Source organism: Sorex fumeus, unplaced genomic scaffold (genome assembly GCF_029834395.1).
Source record: "Sorex fumeus unplaced genomic scaffold, SorFum_2.1 ptg000075l, whole genome shotgun sequence".
Lineage (NCBI taxonomy): Eukaryota > Metazoa > Chordata > Mammalia > Eulipotyphla > Soricidae > Sorex > Sorex fumeus.
In genome coordinates this window covers 2,208,778-2,226,976 of record NW_026606132.1, presented here as the reverse complement: position 1 = coordinate 2,226,976, position 18,199 = coordinate 2,208,778, and the positions used below count along the sequence as shown (strand labels likewise).

The window sequence follows — 18,199 nt, the reverse complement described above, 5'->3', positions numbered from 1 at the left end:
GACCACGAAGTTTAAATATTTATTTTTCACTCCCCTCAACAAACACTAGAGTATACTTTGTCTAGAAACTGTTTACAAGACTAATAACAACAAATGAGTAATACAATTCCTATTTGTGGTATAGTTGTGTTGTAGAGGCTTAAATATTCAATTTATAAATTTGTTGCTTTTACTTTTACAAAAATATTCATTTCATTCATGAAATGTGCTGCAAAATTACTTTCAGATCTCTACCAATTAATTATAAACTGATTTGGGTTTTAATCACATTGCAGGTAAAAATTTTAACTGAACAATTATTTCTAAGCACAATGTGTTAATATTGTTATGGTCTAGGCACCAATTACAACAACATTTCTGGCATATGGCACAACTTATTCACGGGCGTTTCACATTACAAAAGAATAAGATAATGGTCATTTTGGTTAAAAATGGCTTGAAGAACATCTTTCTTCTAATATTTGGCAATTACTGATATTTTTTAAAATGACTTTTGTGCAAAGACAAAACTGCAGATCCCAACAACAAAATATTAACTATTAAAACTAATATCAATAATTCTACAACTACTGAAATAGAGACCCAGTTCAGAACTTAGGCAGGCATAATATTATATACCGAGTTTAAGAGAAAAAAGGTATTACTCATGTAACAGTACCATAAATATAATTGAAAACCAATTGTACAGACTAACTCACCATTCTACAGACAGAAGTCATCCTGTACTATGGTTATTTTCACATGAACTACACAATGTTCACTTAAATACAGTTTCAAAAATGAACAACTGATGCTTAAGTACTAATAATTAGGAAAAATGAAGTCCATAAATAGTTTACAGGACATTTCACTACCATGACAAACATATGCTCTTGTTACTTATATTAATACTCACTGATCAGGTATGTAATCACATGATCATCAGTGTTTTAGGCTTCCCAAATCCAAGCATATGATACACAATTTGAATTGAAGATTTTAAAAATGAAGCCTGATATAATTCTTGAAGTAGTACCAAAAATCCATCCTTGGATAAATGGTATTTAAAATAAAATTCCAACCATGTTAGAAAACCAGTTAATTGTCTCTTCTGAAGAGAAGAGTTACCTTTGTTATTACATTTTACTTACAAATGCTTCAAACACAGGGCTCTCAAATGTGATCATCATTGAGATGCCAAGAATATCTTACCAAGCGGTAAAAGAGTCAACACGTTTCCAGGTTTCATTTCCAAAAGCTCATAAAAATCTATTGCAAGAAGGTACGACCTGTTTCTATCTTCCCACCAATAGTCATTTTAAAAATATGCTTGTGATAAAACCAAAAAATAGCACTCTAACGCGTAATGATTTATGAAAGGTAAAAAATTTGGGATGACTTTGAAAGGCCTAGAAGCTTTATGAGTGTGCAAATGAGGAAAGATCAAAACAAAAAGTACTCATCCTATTAAGTAATAATGATACTTAAAAACAAAAAAGTATCTCAATATTTTCTAGAATACAGGCGAAACTATAGTATTAAAAGACAGTTCTTACAAAACAATCTCTTGAAAATATAAAATGAAAACACTTAGCAAAATAGTTGAGTAGCTTTGTTCAAAACATCAATGTTGCAAAGAGCTAAAGGCACATGGAATTTATGAATTAAGCATTGTTAAGCTTGAAGTAGCTTTGGTGGGTTTCTCTGGATCCATACCAAACAGAAGCCACTAATAAAACCTTCTTAGGAGGATTCATCTGCTGAACACCTATAAAATTAAGAAATATTTAAACTTGATAAAGCTCTACATGTTTTTATTTCTAATCTAAATGAACTCTGTATTAAACTGGGAAAACTGAACTACTTCATCATAAAAATGATAAAATGTAAGTTCAGAAATACTTTCTGCATCCGATTCTAAAACTTTCAATTGACTTTTATCCACAATAGAAAAGAGAGGGTGAGTTTTTCATTCAAATCTAAGGGACTTATGAAATCTTTGTTTATTAGTATAAGTAGGCTATATCTGATAGAAAGATCTCTAAGTGTATGTTTTTATGATTCCATAGTCGCTCCAACTCCATTGCATACAAAGAAATATAAAGATTCATCACTTCAAAGAGGGAATAGTACTAAGATATAATTAGTATTACCTTAAAACTTGCTTGGGATAAGGAGTTGTGTGGTATGTGTGTATATACATTCTCAAACTTTTATTTAAAAACAAAATTATTAAAACAAATGTATGCATTTCAACAACTGTGAACAAAGATATAAACCTTCATTTAAAGAGAGAGCCCCCTCTCGGAGAGCCTGGCAAGCTACCGAGAGTATTCAATATGCCAGACACAGTAACAACAAAGTCTCCAATGGAGACGTTACTGGGCCCGCTCGAGCAAATCGATGATCAACGGGAGGGCCTTTACTTTACTTTACTTAAAGAGAGAGTATAGAAATGCCCTGCCACAGAGGTAGGGTGGGATGGGGGGGATGGGGAGTGGGAGGGATACTGGGATCAGTGGTGGTGGAGAATGGGCACTGGTGGAGGGATGGGTATTTGATCATTGTATAACTGAAACCCAAGCACAAAAATTTGTAAGTCTAAAACTGTACCTCATGGTGTTTCACTAATAAAAATTTAAGGAATAAAGAGAGAGTATAGACACTAAAGCCAAACACTTGGGCCATTTATAGTTTCTATTGAGTTCTGCTAATTGTAACTCTTCCCTTAACTTTTCTAATGGGGCTTAAACTTAGGAGGTTTACACTGGAAACTGTGAATAGTGGCTGACCATAGTGGCAAGAAAAATGTATTCCTGAAAATAATGATAGGATCAGTAAACTTTTGTCAATACTCCTTATTAGCAGGAAAAGGAAATAAAAAGGTCATTTAATTTAGGGGAAAATACCTTGAAATGCCTGAAAGGAATAGTTTCAAAGCCAATGTTTAAGATGGGCATAAATCAAAACATTTCTTCAAGAAAATGACTATGGAGACATGAGTTCATTAGGAATAATTTAAATGGCTGAATCAAGCTAATTACAGTTGCTTCATAAATATACTTCCAACAAAAAAAGACACACTAATTTTTAAATGACACCACATACTTACTTTTGGAATTTCTCAATTAATTTCTTCACCATTTTGTCAGTGATGCCAGGACAGGCAGCTTCAGCCACAGCAATGCTTTTCTCGAGTTCTTCAATCGCCTGATTCCGGCTAGCATTATTCTCATCCTGCTGTTTAAGCTGAGAGAGATCAATAGCTATAGCATTGAAGATTATTATGTCCTTTAGAATAGCTACCCAAAGCTAATGAATATGCACTTACTTCTGCAAATGCAGGTGTGATTATCATGGACAAGCAGCTCAGGGTTTGCACAAGATCTTGCTCCTTTAAGAAAATAATATAGATTATACACATGAAATGAGCATAATCATGTTTGCTTAGCTCTTTGATAACAAACGGGTACTACTTTGAATCCTTACCAAGAAAGACAAAATATAAGGCACTTTCCCATTCTTTCTTGCCATCATTAATTCCCATTCATCACTCAGAGGGCCTTTACCTTGTAGGATTCCATAAATATACATGATTCCACTGGGTTTATGTATCACTAGGTAAACAAACTTAAAATGTAATCAACTTCTTCTTTTCTGGCATACATGATGCTTTCTTAATAAGCTCAAAATGAATAGGAAATAATGCATGCAATGGATGCAGGGAGGTATACAGGCATTTAGAAATAGCAAATTCTAACAATTCCTGGTCATCCTAATACTAGTATAAAGTAAAGTAAAGTAAAGGCCCTCCCGCTGATCATCGATTTGCTCGAGTGGGCCCAGTAACGTCTCCATTGGAGATTTTGTTGTTACTGTGTTTGGCATATCGAATGCGTCACGGGGAGCTGGCCAGGCTCTGCCGTGCGGGCGAGATACTCTCGGTAGTGTGCCGGGCTCTCCGAGAGGGGCAGAGGAATGGAACTCGGGTTGGCCATGTTGGCTGCGTGCAAGGCAAACGCCCTACCCGCTGTGCTATCGCTTCAGTATATTAATACTAGTATATAATCTGAAAAAGTCTATCAGGAAAAAGTGCTCGCCCCCATGTACATACCGCCCCATTCTGTAGTTTCTTTGGATCAGGCTTCTTCCTCACAGTCGTAAAGCTCCATTCAGGATGAGTATTATTCTCCCTGCTGGTGGATTCCCTAAAGAGACAGTCAAAGGCACTTTTATAAGTTCCTAAATTATTCAGCTTGGTGAAAGTACCAATTTAATGCAGTCAGCACACTGAAGAGACTTGTCCCAATGTGAAAAAAAATCACACTATGAAAAAGCATTTGATCTTAGTGTCAGATAGATAAGACAGTTTGCTAAAGAATTGCAGTTGTTCTCAACCCTTAAGCAAGCCTCAGGATAACATGTGGAGACCTCTTACCACACAGAAAATCCTGCCTCCATCCCTCCTCACTGACTGGATCAGGATCTCCTCTAGAGTGACATGTGGCTTTTTTAAGGTACTTTGAATGACTCTGATGGTCAATCAGGACCAACAACCATTAGAATGAGGGAACAAAATCTACCCTGATCTATTTTTATCCCTTTCAAAGACTGAGCATTTTCTCATAAATGTAGATGTGTTAGGGTATTATTGAAAGAAAGTTGGTGCTGCTTTTGTCTCAACTCACCCAGTAGAAAACTCAATCCTAGCGTAAGCTAGAAACTATCCTAGTCTAAAATTAAGCTACAGACCTGGAGGCTAAAAAGTTCACATAGAGGGGGCTGGAGCAATAGCACAGTGGGTAGGGTATTTGCCTTGCACATGGCTGACCCAGGTTTGGTTCCAAGCATCCCATATGATCCCCCGAGTACCATCAGGAGTAAATCCTGAATGCATGAGCCAGGAGTAACCCCTCTGCATTGTCGGGTGTGATGCAAAACAAAAAAAAAAGAGTTCACGTATAGTCTGAGCAACAGTACAGCAGATAAGGTGTCCACCATTCATGCAGATGGCCTTGGTTTGATCCCCAGCACCACCTATGGCCCCTCAATCTCCACCAGGAGTGATCACTGAGCACAGAGCCAGGAGAAAGTCCTGAGCACTGCCAAGGATGGCCCCAACCCCTCAAAATAAAATAAAATAAAATATTTGTGTAAATACTCCATTTAGAAGACTACAACTTTTATTGGGGGTACAAATGATATCTAGAAGAATATTTAAAGGTAACAATCTGGTCATGGCACACATTTCTAAATGTTTGGAAAGGCGTGGAGGTTAGTTCTTAAAGGAGATTTTGCAAGTTTTTGAGAAAGTATGAGGACAACCTCCTAACATTTATAGTAAGCTGTGTAACACCATTAATCAAACCTGGTTCCCAAATTTTTGTAATATACTCAAGTATCCACTAGGGGCTAGACCAAGACCATTTAAAACTAGAGCAAGTCACTTTATTAGAACGTGTTTACCAATTCATTGTACTCCACAGACTTGTTATTGTTTTTAATTCCATTGCTAAAGTGAAACCTTAGAATATGGCTTACATATTATGCTAGAGAAATCAGAACCTAGCTATCTACAAGAAAACTAAGTATTTGATACATACGAATCAGAGCCCTCAGAATCGGATTCATCGTCACTGTGTCCTTCTGCCTTCCATCTCTTGGATCGGTCTATCAGTTCAGTCAGATAAGAGGTCTTCTTTGAATATTTTACAATGAATTTGTGTTTCAGAAGTTCCTTAGCTGTAGGACGCTATGGGTTGAAAAGAAAAGTACATGACTATTTCTAGGCTCTTTAGAATTACTTGGGAGTGATAAGGAATCATTGTGAGTTTTAAGCTGAAAGATAGAAAAGAATATAGACATGAGGACCACTGAAAAGCTACAGATCATTGCTAACTATATTTTTGAAGAAGGCCAGAGAAACCAAATTACATTCACTATGCTCAAAAACCGATTTCACAAAGCCCACTGAGCAGAAGCTAGCCAACCTAGCAAGCAGCAAACTGGAAGGCAGAACTTTCTCAATGGCAGAGAAACACAAAGTAGGATTTAGAACATAAAGTGAAATTGGCTTTTTAGTCCATATACTTTAATCACATTTAGTGTAAACTGAAAAAAAAATGAAAGTTGAAGTATTGCTAATAGCTGTGCATATACTGTCAGATTAATCCATTAAGCATCAATTCACACTTTATCCACATACAAGTACCTGGTGTTTTGGAGGATGTTCCCCCCTCCAGCATTTTATTGATTTAGCATATTCATCATCAACTTAAAAAACAGTTGTATCACACAGCAATGGTAGTAACAAAGATCCAAAGGCAACATAATGGAAAAACTGATCCACCCAATTGGGTCGAGTGGGGAGTTATGAAAGGGAGCGTGTTGGGGCCCTTGGGGGACAGAGGTTGGTACACTGATGAGTGTAGTGTCAGAATTATGTGCATGAGAAACCATTATTAGTAATATTGTAAACCATAGATTATCAATTAAAAATAAAAGAAATTCTAAAGTACAAAAATTGTTATGTCAAATTGGGTTCTTATATACATTTAGTCTCTGGAAGTCACAATGAAACTTTATTATTTATTTATCTATTTATTTTGTTTTTTGGGTCACATCCAGGGATGCACAGGGGTTACTCCTGGCTCATGCACTCAGGAATTACTCCTGGCGGTGCTCAGGGGACCATATGGGATGCTGGGATTCGAACCCGGGTCAGCTGTGTGCAAGGCAAATGCCCTACCCACTGTGCTATCGCTCCAGCCCCCAACAACTTTATTTTTAAAATATCAAAATAACTGTAATAAAATGTGGCAAGTTAATAAGTGGGTCTCACTAGTCTTCAGAAAAAGTATATAAATTCAAGTTGGTGTTTCCAAACATTGTACTAAAATACAGTAGAGCACACATAATTCGTGAAAAATAAAATAGCTGAATAAAAGTCATGATGAATACCTTAATAATGACATCCTCTAAAAATGAACTTATTTCTCAAACATCTTTGCCCCAGAAATAGCAAATGATAGGCAGAATAAAGAAGATGGCAAGCACCTGAATAAAAGAAGATGCAGAGGGAAGGGAAATAGGAGCTAAGTATCTTGTGAAGAAAGTTAACAGAATTGGTAATATATAAGGAAGAAGCAACTTCCTGGATGGATCTCAGCTAATCTTCATATACATCATATTCCACATTATTAGGAAAAAATCTGCTTTATATAGATCTGATAACAGAACACAAAGAATAATGATAGAAATATATACTCACAAATGATGGATCTTTGTTCAGGCAAGCATCAACGAACTCCTTGAAGGACTTGCTAAATTCTCCAATAAGAGTTGGAGGGTTATTCTTTGGAATAAGAAACAGAACCCGCATTGGATGCATGTCAGAGTTGGGTGGTTCTCCCTTGGCCAGTTCAATAGCAGTAATTCCCAGGGACCAAATGTCAGCCTGAAATGAAAGAACAAGAATGATTACCTTGACACTGCATTTGTATATACACTGTCACAAAAAACCTGGTGGACCCTAATAGTTATTTGGCCAGGGATATGGCTCAGTTGTACAGCACATATGTCTCACGTTTGAGATCCTGGGTCCAATTCCCACCACATTAAAAAAAACGAAGTGCTTCAAGAAGACTGGAGAGACAATACTGGGGTTGAGGTGCTTCTCTTGCATCCCACAGATTTGGGTTTGAATCCCTGGCACCATATATAGTTCCTCAAGCACCACCAGGGGTTACTCCTGAGCACAGAGCCAGGAATGACCCCTAAGTGTTGTAAGGTGTGGTCCCCAAACCCAAAAGACAAAAGAAGTGCTTCAAGGAATGTGGTGTTGATTCATTTTCATTGATAGTCCATTTTTATTTGCTAGGTATCACATTCCAGGTACCGAGGGTGGAGGTAGTGAATAAATCACATAGAAACTCCATGTTCTTGAGGAATGTGTTCTTGAAAAGCACTGTATCACTGTCCTCCCGTTGTTCATCAATTTGCTCTAGCGGGCACCAGTAGCGTCTCATTGTAAGGCTTGTTACTATTTTTGGCATATCGAATACACCATGGGGAGCTTGTCAGGCTCTACCGTGTGGGTGGTATACTCTCAGTAGCTTGCTGGGCTGTCCGAGAGGGATGGAGGAATTGAACCCGGGTTGGCCATGTGCAAGGTAAACGTGTTACCTGTTGTGCTATCGCTCCAACCCATTCTTAAAAAGACAGGTAAGTAATATGGTGTCACATATTATGAAGTTTTGGGAAGAAAATAAGCAAGCAGGTTAAAGAAATGATGAATGATGGGGTAAAGAGGTTACAAACAGGGGGCTGAGAATGATAGTATAGTGGGTCTTGCATGCAGCTTGACCTGGATTTGATCCCCAGTACCCCATATGGACCCCCAGAGCCCAACTGGACTGATCCCTGAGGGCAGAGCCAGGAATTAGCCCTGAACACAGACAGGTGTGGGCCTGAAACAAAACAAAACAAAAGAGAGGCTACAATGGGGGCTGGAGAGATGGCACAGTGGGTAGGTTAAAACCAGGCATCACATATGGTCTTCCAAGCACTGCCAGGAGTAATCCCTGAGCACAGAGCCAGGAATAGGCACTGAATATCACTGCATGAACCAACAATAACAACAAAAAGAGGCTAAAAGTATACACAGATGGCTAGGGAAGAATACAGAGTATAAGGAAGTTTAAGTAGAGGAGTAACTGGAAGGTTCGTCCAGGCAGAGGGAAGGGCAAGTGCAAACATTCTGAGGCCAGAGTAGTGTAGTTGTTATTTATTTATTTATTTATTTATTTATTTATTTGCTTTTTGGGTCACACCTGGCTATGCACAGGGGTTATTCCTGGCTTTGCACTCAGGAATTACTCCTGGCGGTGCTCAGGGGACCATATGGGATGCTGGGAATTGAACCTGGGTTGGCCGAGTGCAAGGCAAATGCCCTACCCGCTGTGCTATCACTCCAGCCCCCACAGTTGTTATATTTGAGGCTCAGCAATGATTGTGCTGTGACCGAAGAAGACAGAACATGGAAGAGTGAGATTAAAGCTGAGGCTAGAGAGGCAGATGAGGGCTGGACAGCGGAAAACTTCATATGTGACAGTGTGGAAAGTGACTGAAGAAAGCAAGGTCTAAGCTCTACTAGCATTAAGTTATGGCTTAGTGACAACAATTTTATTTTTATTTATTTATTTTTAATTTTTGGGTCACACCCGGTGATGCACAGGGGTTACTCCTGGTTCTGCACTCAGGAATTACTTCTGGTGCTGCTCAGGGGACCATATGGGATGCTGGGAATCGAACCCGGGTCGGCTGCGTGCAAGGCAAACGCCCTACCCACTGTGCTATTGCTCCAGCCCCAGTACCAACAATTTTTAAAGAGGAAATAGAAGAGTGAGGGAGACAACACAGAGGGAGAATGGAAGGAAGAACAGAGAGGAAAACTGAGAGATAAAAAGAGAGAGAGAAGGGAAGAGAGGAGGGAAAGAGGAAGGGAGAGAGAAAGAGGAGGGAGGGTGATAGAAACCCAAAAAGTAAAGGAAAAAATTACACTTCTTCATTTGGGATGCAGGAAACTCTACAATGGAGTATGTACCTAATTTAGTACCAACACTTGACATAACTGGCTTCTGGAAAACTTTCAAAAATGGGGAATTTAGACCATTTGTTAACCTGGAGCCCTGGCATTAAACCCATTCAACTACTATGTCTGTTGCTTGCAGGAACCCCTGGGCCTCCTGAGCACTGTTTGAGAGTCCCATCTTTTTTTTTTCTTTTTGGGTCACACCTGGCAATGCACAGGGGTTACTCCTGGCTCTGCACTTAGGAATCACTCCTGGCGGTGCTCGGGGGACCATATGGGATGCTGGGAATCGAACCCAGGTCAGCAGCGTGCAAGGCAAACGCCCTACCCACTGTGCTATTGCTCTAGCTCCAGAGCCCCATCTTAAACAAACATTTAAAGGATAATGATAAGTAATGATACAAATTCATTGTCCAAAAATAGTGTGCACAGGTAAGACTTTACTTTTGAGTCATAAGCCGACTGCTGAATAACTTCAGGGGCCATCCAGAACGGCGTTCCCACAAAGGTATTTCTTTTAATCTGGGTGTCTGTCAGTTGTCCAGCAACTCCAAAGTCAGCAAGCTTAACATCTCCTTGTTCTGAGAGCAAGACATTGGCAGCTAGGAGAAAAAAAAATGGAAAAAAATACCTCTCATGTTTCTCAGAATACATCTCTTTTTCTCAAGTCCATATTAGACATTTGCATACCTTTTATGTCTCGGTGAATTTTCTTTTCAGAATGCAGATAGTCCAGACCTTTCAAAATTTCCTTTAGCATGGTAGCAATCTGGAACTCATCAAACGGGCCAGCTCGTAGCTTCGAAGAAAAGCACACAATATACACACATAAAAGTCTGGAACAATAAACTTCACATTTGATATTATCTTGGAAATAAGGGAATCACTTTGATATGTGCAGCAGTTTGTTTATTAGATCAATATTTAAACAAACGTAGAGAAAATGTAAAAGGCAGGGAAGCAAGTTAAAAATCAAGTCAAAGGGATGAAACTGTTTCTACATGATGAGATTTCATCTTAAAAGATAATACAAGCACTCCAAATCCTGAAGTTCTTAAATATTTACATGGAAGATATACAAATATGCTTAAATCATGATAGAATTAGCTTTCTTTTTCAAATAGGAAAAAGAGAAATCAGCTACTTACAGTTTGGCATTTTCCATTGAGAAGTTATTAAAAATTTATGCTGAACTGAGTCTAGATCAGACAGCCCATAAGATTTCCACAGTAACCCAATATGATCATATTATATAGGTGAGCTGAAGCACAGTTCTTGAAATTTATGTGATTCAATAATATTACATAAGGCTGCTTGAGAATCAAATGAAAATTTTTGCTGTGAATATAATAATTAAAACTCCTCATACTCTCATTGTAGAAAAATGATCAAATCGCAGAGGTTTCCCATACAAATGTAACACATTTCCCTTTCTTTCCCCATCCCTGTGTGAAAGCCAATAGTTCCAACTGGAATACAAGGAAAGCAATGATTAGGTTTCAGGAGAACTTGTAATGGAATATCTGAAAATCTCTCTTTAAAATAAATGGTTATTTAAAAATTCTGGTACCGCCTCATAAAACACAAACAGTGGACTGTACAATATTATTACAGGAAAGGGTGGGGATCCAAAGTCAGAACTGAGGTAGAGTTCTGTTTGCTGGAAGGAGGAAAGAGGTGGTGAAAATCAAACACTGCCCATTCTGCCTCACACTGGGAGGGATTCACAGCTCTTTGGCACCTTGTGTATTTCATCTTTCATGAATGCCATATTTATTCTGAATAAAGGGCACTTTCATGTAGAAATTTAACGGCTTAAAATAGAACCCATACTTCTGCCTCACCATTGAATATTAACTGTGGTCTGGATACATAGTATACTCCAGGGAGTCCTTACATCAATGGGTGCCTTTCCCAGGGAACATTAGCTATTTACTTTCAGATCTATCAACTTCTACCCCGAGAGTTTCTATTTAAGTAGCAATGATGAAAGTAATTCTAAAAGGCAAAAATTGGGATAATATTTTACTGATTACTGGAAATGAAATTCTGAGAAACTACCAACTAAATAAATAAAAGATGAATATCATGGTAAGATTATTACTATCACTGATCTCATCAAGAAAATGTTGCAAACTCAGAAGGTATACCCTCACTTTCTTAATAGGGTAGGATTCATAAAAAGGTACTAACAATCTTTTATTGAATCACTTTGAGATACACTGTAACTGTGTTGCTAATGATTGGGTTTCAGTCATTCAATGTTCCAGTACCCATTGGTACTACTTTAATTCTTAAAGACTTCTTAAAATATTCTGGTTAAGTCAGTATAACCCTAATATGCATTTTTTACTTAAAGAAAAACAAATGTTTATAACTCTATAGGTCTATTCATAGTCTCTCCCCAAAATTTAACTATTCACTGTTAGTGAATTTTACATATGTAGGATTAATCTATTTAATGTAAATCTTAAACTGTATTGGAATAGAATTATTCATATTAATTTTTAGTATTTATTACCTATACAATACTTAATTTTTTTTACTTTATCAGTTTATCATTGCTTTACAATTCTGTGGAATCCAGGTATATCAGCTCCATTCACCAATGTCTGTAGGTGTCACCTTATCCAAAAAAAAGATAGAACCAACCCAAATAAGAGCTTAATATATATATATATATATATATATATATATATATATATGCTGTAGCGATAGCGATAGCACAGCGGTAGGGCATTTGTCTTGCAAGCAGCTGGCCCGGCTGAGCCAGGTTCGATTCCTCCGCCCCTCTTGGAGAGCCCGGCAAGCTACCAAGAGTATCTCACCTGCAAGGCAAAGCCTGGCAAGCTACATGTGATATATTCAATATGCCAAACACAGTAACAAGTCTCAAATGGAGACGTTACTGGGCCCGCTCGAACAAATTGATGAACAACGGGAGGAGAGTGTTTGTTTTTTGTTTATATATGTATATGTATATACAGTAAGGGAACAATAAGTGGTCAAAATTATCAGAAGTGAAGATTTTGTCTACAGAACCTAGTTCAGGGGCTGGTGCAACAGTACAGTGGTTAGGCACATGCTTTGCATGCTTCTGACCTGGGTTTAATTCCTAGCATCCCATATGGTCCCCTAAGCTGCACTTGGGAGTGATCCCTAAGCACAGAGTCAGAAGTAAGCCCTGAACACTGCTGAGTGTACTCAGCAGTAAAGCCAAAAACAAGCAAAAAAGAAATATGGCCTGATGAAACTGAGTTTACATGGGAACAGTGTGGTCCTTAGGACACTGGTGGAGCAAAGAGAGCTTTTTGGTGGTAGGTGTGGTAGTAGAATGATGTATCCATGAAAATTATGATTAACAGTATTGTAATTTCCAGTACCTGAATGAAAATGGTAAAAAAATGTAAAGGTGCCTTAAGGATTCATTACCTTTCATGGTATTATTATGCTTAAGTTTCAAATGCAGTAAAAGTAAAATATCAGTTGACATGGATGCTAGACACAGGAGGGGGAGGAAGAGATTTCATGACAGGAGAAAAGGGATGATGGTATAGTTGGTATATGCTGGGTGACTGTTAGAAAACTATCCAAAATCCTTTTTTTTTTGCTTTTTGGGTCACACCCGGCAATGTATAGGGGTTACTCCTGGCTCATGCACTAAGGAATTACTCCTGGCGATACTGGGGGACCATATGGGATGCTGGGAATCAAAATGCCCTACCCCACTGTGTTTTTGTTCCAGGCCTCCTACCTCCCAAATTTTGTGGTTAAAAATGTTTCTTTAGATGTGCTGATAATGTTGAGAAAAGAAGCTGGAGGAAGGAGTTCGAAAGACTCCTAAAGTAGGTGAAAGTGATTTTTATTGGTACATTTTTTTCTTTGGAGGCATAACTGCCTATGCTCGGAGTGTACTCCTAGCTCTGCAATCAGAGGTCACACCTGGTGGAGTTTGGGTAACCAGATGAGGTCCCAGAGATTGAACCCTCTTCATAATGTAAAGTAGTACACTGAAAGTGATTGTATTTCCAATGCAATATGCCCCTACCCCTGTTTGGGGGCCACAACTGGTGGTGCTTTAGGGGTGACTCCTGCTCTGTGTCCAAGGTAATTGGCAATAGAGATTGCTAATACAAGAGCACAGCATTTGGTCTTTCAAAAATTGTATGCTTGTGAACTTGGAGTTTTTTCCCCATACACTCCTTTGACTGATAGCTGCATCTTTTTTTTTTATTAGTGAAACACCATGAGGTACAGTTGTAGACTTACAAATTTTTGTGCTTGGGTTTCGATTGTACAATGATCAAATACCAATCCCTCCACCAGTGCCCATTTTCCACCACTATGAATCCCAGTATCCCTCCCACCCCCATCCCCCCATCCCACCCTGCCTCTGTGGCAGGGCATTCCCTTTTGTTCTCTCTCTCCTTTTGGGTGTTGTGGTCTGCAAAAGAGGCATTGAGTGGCAATCATGTTCGGTCCATAGTCTACTTTCAACATGCATCTCCCATCATGGGAGGATCCTCCAAACACCCTTTATTTGATGCTCCCTTCTCTATCTGAGCTGCCCTTTCCCCTAGAATGCCCGGCTGGCCTCTAAGCCATGGAGTAATCCTCCTGGTACTGATCTCGGCTATTCTTGGGTATTAATCTCCTATTTTGTTACTTTATGTTCCCCAGATGAATGCAATCTTTTTATGTCTATCCCTCTCTTTCTGACTCATTTCGCTTAGCATGATACTTTCCATGTGGTACCACCTGTATGTAAATTTCATGACTTCATCTTTTCTAACAGCTACATAGTACTCCATTGTGTAGATGTACCAAAGTTTCTTTAACCAGTCATCTGTTCTCGGGCACTCAGGTTTTTTCCATATTCTAGCTATTAAAAACAGTGATAGCTGCATCTTATGCTAAGCCTTCTTTTACAGGTAGTACACTGATTTTGACTTTTTAATTGATGCTCATGTTTCATTCTATTTACAACGTTATATGAGTTTTTGTTGTATCCCACAGCAATTTCTTTAGGAGAGACGGCATAAAAATTTAAATAATGTGCAGTACGCTCAAAGTTTTCACATGTGAATTCTTTCAAGAAACTGAGGGAGGGGCTAAAGCTACAGTATAGTAAGTAAGGAGCTTGCCTAGAATACCGCCAACATGAGTTTGATTCTCAGCACCCCATATGGTTCCCCCAAGCCCACCAGGAGTGATCCCTGAGTGCAGAGACAGGAGTAAGACCTGAGTATCCCCAAACCAAAAACAAAACAAAAAAGAATATGAGAGAATCTTCAAGAATAGAAGAGAATCTTGGAGGAACACTCTATAATGTTGACACAAATTGTAAATCATAATCATAGTCTATAACTGGGACACTACTATGTTCTGCTTTGTTTTTAAATAATATTTAACCAGAGCTGGTGGCTGCTCCTGGCTTTGTACTCAGGGTTGCTTGTGCTTGAAGGACCATGTGGTGGTGGGAATTGAACCCAGGATCCCATACGTGCAAGGCAATTAATCTTCCACTGAGCCACAGTCCCAGCCAAGGATACTACTTTAAAGTGTTCAATTCACTCTGCTCAGTATTCCTCTTGCTTTCTCTCATTTTGTTTTCTGGTCACAATTGTCATCCTGTAAGCTTAATTCTTTCATCAATCTACCAAATGATACCATTCATTTGTAAGGACTACACCTGGAGAAGAAATAGTACTATTTCCCTATCAATTGGTTTCTTGAAAAAGTCCAGTGAAATGAAGTTCATAATTAAATCACAATATTATTGAATTTTCTAGCTAGAAAAGAAAAACTAGACAGATTATGACTCCAATTGATTTAATTAACATTTAAGGAAATTAAGTCACAGAATTAAAATGGTTTGACAAATATCAGCTGGTCAACCCAGGCAACAATTTAGGTGACTTTTTTTTAGATTCTAGATTTTGTTTTATTTGAATTTTGGGGACACATCTAGCAATGCTTGGTAAATACTCCAGGTAGTGCTGGGGGGACCATCCAGTGCCAGAGATGAAACTAGGGTCAGTGGCACACAAGGCAAGTGCCTAACTCCTATACAATCATTTCAGCCCAGACCTTTTGGTTTTTTAGCCAGTAGTGCTTATAACATTTTAAGCTTATTGACTTTATATTCTTTGTATTTGTTCTCTTGGAGAAGACAACAGCAGTAGGAGGTAAGATCTTGCAATTGTTTTATTCAGAGATTTTACAACACTGACCAAACCACTGCTGAGGGATATTGGTTGCATTAATTAGGATTAGACTGCTGTTCGATGCTTGTTTAACATTTCTATCAGTGAAAGGAGTGGAGTAGCTTTGTCAATTACTACAAAACAGGGAAGAGCCATAGTCAGCACCTTAGGGGACCAAATATGGTAACTATGATTACCATTTACTATGATTACCATTCCATTTGCAAAAGACTCCAAATATTTAAAAAGTAGAGGGAGGATCATGGAGCAATTTTGAGGTTTCTTGTGGCACTAATGAATAAACTATTGTATAATAAAACTGTGACAAGACAAAAAGAAATGAGATCATTTAACTTCAAGTAGGGAATGGGATAAGACTTGGTATTGATGAAGGATTATTATATAAAGAAACACCAGTTGTGGTCTCTCACTAGAGAGGAAAGACAAAAAAAATGAACTCAAGATTTAGGGTAGAATTAGATTAGACACAAGAAAGGATTATCTAACTCAGCAACAGATTAAAATGAGATGAATTTTAGAAGGAGATAAAGCTCTCCTTCATGTTTAATTACCAATTCTTAAGAATGGTCTGGCTCTCTCTAAAAGAAAAAAATCAACAGCAGTCATTTCTGTTCATAGAACTGTTGGAAATTTGTGAGTAATTGTCAGTGAGGATGAAATATTTTAAAAATATTTAATCACGTTTCAGTTAGGAAAACTTTGCTCCACTTAAAAGAAAAAGAATCAAAACATTACTGGATGATCTTAGTCATAAAATGTCTTATTTTTAGAAATTGCAAACTAAAATTTCGAAGGCAGAAACATACTGATAAAAGATAAGTCATATAACATTAAAGGTGTAGCACTGTGGCACTGTCCTCCCATTGTTCATTGATTTATTCGAGCGGGCCCAGTAACATCTCTGTTTGTGAGACTTGTTGTTACTGTGTTTGACATAACAAATACGTCATGAGTAGCTTGCTAGGCTTTGCCGTGCAGGCGGGATACTCTCGGTAGCTTGCCGGGCTCTCCAAGAGGGGCAGAGGAATCAAATCTGGGTCGCCCCGGGTCAGCTGCGTGCAAGGCAAACGCTCTACTACCTCAATCTTTCAAAGGCCAGGCCAGAGGGGATTATTAGAAAATGTTACCTCTAGTATTCATATTTAATTTTTTGTTTGTTTGGGGTCCACACCTGGAACTGCTCAAAGCTTACTCCTGGCTCAGCCCTCAGGTGTTGGGAACCATATGCAGTGCAGAAGATAAAATTGGGGTCAGCCATGCACAAGGCAATCCCCTTAACTCCTGTACAATCTCTGGACCCATTAATCTAAATGGAATTTCATATTAATAAAAACTTTAAGGTGAAAACTCTAATATTGACAGACTCACCTAAAGTGAGATACAACAACCAGTGTTTCTCAAAAGCATTTTATACAGGAGAACTTCTTAGTTGGATGAAACTTTTCCTGTGTACTATCAGATTTTAGTTTCCTGATCCTGACTCACAGAAATGGCTGTAAATGTTAACAAATCATTGAAACAATCAAAGATGTCATGACATTCTCAACTGACCTATAAAGGGTACGAAGAGTACTAAGAACTGGGTTAATAGGTCTAGTTAGTCAGAATTCAAACATCAATTTCAATGACAGTTATCTGAACTTTTTTTCCCTTTATGTTAGGGATAAGCATGAAAAGTGAAAACACTAATTGACAGTAATTGTCACACACCCATTCTTAACCTGGGAGGAATCATTTTATTAAACGATTTGCATTTCTTATCTACCCTAATAATCTCAATTACATTCTCAATCCTAGAATACACTTAAATCTACATAATGGTAGTGATCTTGAAGAGAGATTAATTTGACCATATTGACTAACACAAACATTGACTTGTCCCCAAATCCACTGTTTACTCCAATTAAAAGATGAAGTAAAACTATACTACTGTGTGTGTATATGTGTGTGTCTCTGTGTGTATGTACATGAGTAAATATCTTAAAATACTTACAAGATCCAGTGCTGAACCACCACCCAGGTATTCCATTATTATCCATAATTTGGAACCCTAAAAAAGCCACAAAACAATATTATAAACCTGAGTCAAATAGGGTATTATAATACAGTGTTGAATTACAAACATAATAATGTATTGACTCTAAAATGTAGGTTCAAATATGTATATTTGAGACCAAGTATATATTTTTCTTCTGAAATTCCAAATGAAAGTTCCAAATCTGTGCCCACACACAAGTTATTTAGTTGATAATATAGTTAAATAATTATTTGTTATTACTGAACCATTTGGGCTGGAGTGATAGCACAGCGGTAGGGCGTTTGCCTTACAAGCGGCCAACATGGCCGACCCGAGTTCGATTCCTCCGCCCCTCTCGGAGAGCCCGGCAAGCTACCGAGAGTA

The 18,199-nt window shown here is 38.2% G+C and overlaps 1 protein-coding gene across 1 annotated transcript in view; it reads right to left on the bottom strand.

The window, feature by feature from the left end:
- STK26 (serine/threonine kinase 26) overlaps window positions 1-18,199 on the bottom strand; it is a 56,382-nt gene continuing 38,183 nt past the window's right edge. The window contains exons 4-12 of the mRNA XM_056130224.1: window positions 17,792-17,848; window positions 10,262-10,370; window positions 10,016-10,173; window positions 7,250-7,435; window positions 5,583-5,731; window positions 4,094-4,187; window positions 3,311-3,373; window positions 3,092-3,228; window positions 1-1,747 (exon numbers count right to left, since the gene is read on the bottom strand). Of these exons, the coding sequence (XP_055986199.1) occupies window positions 1,723-1,747; window positions 3,092-3,228; window positions 3,311-3,373; window positions 4,094-4,187; window positions 5,583-5,731; window positions 7,250-7,435; window positions 10,016-10,173; window positions 10,262-10,370; window positions 17,792-17,848 (978 nt within the window). The 3' untranslated portion in view covers window positions 1-1,722. The remainder of the gene's footprint in view (window positions 1,748-3,091; window positions 3,229-3,310; window positions 3,374-4,093; window positions 4,188-5,582; window positions 5,732-7,249; window positions 7,436-10,015; window positions 10,174-10,261; window positions 10,371-17,791; window positions 17,849-18,199) is intronic.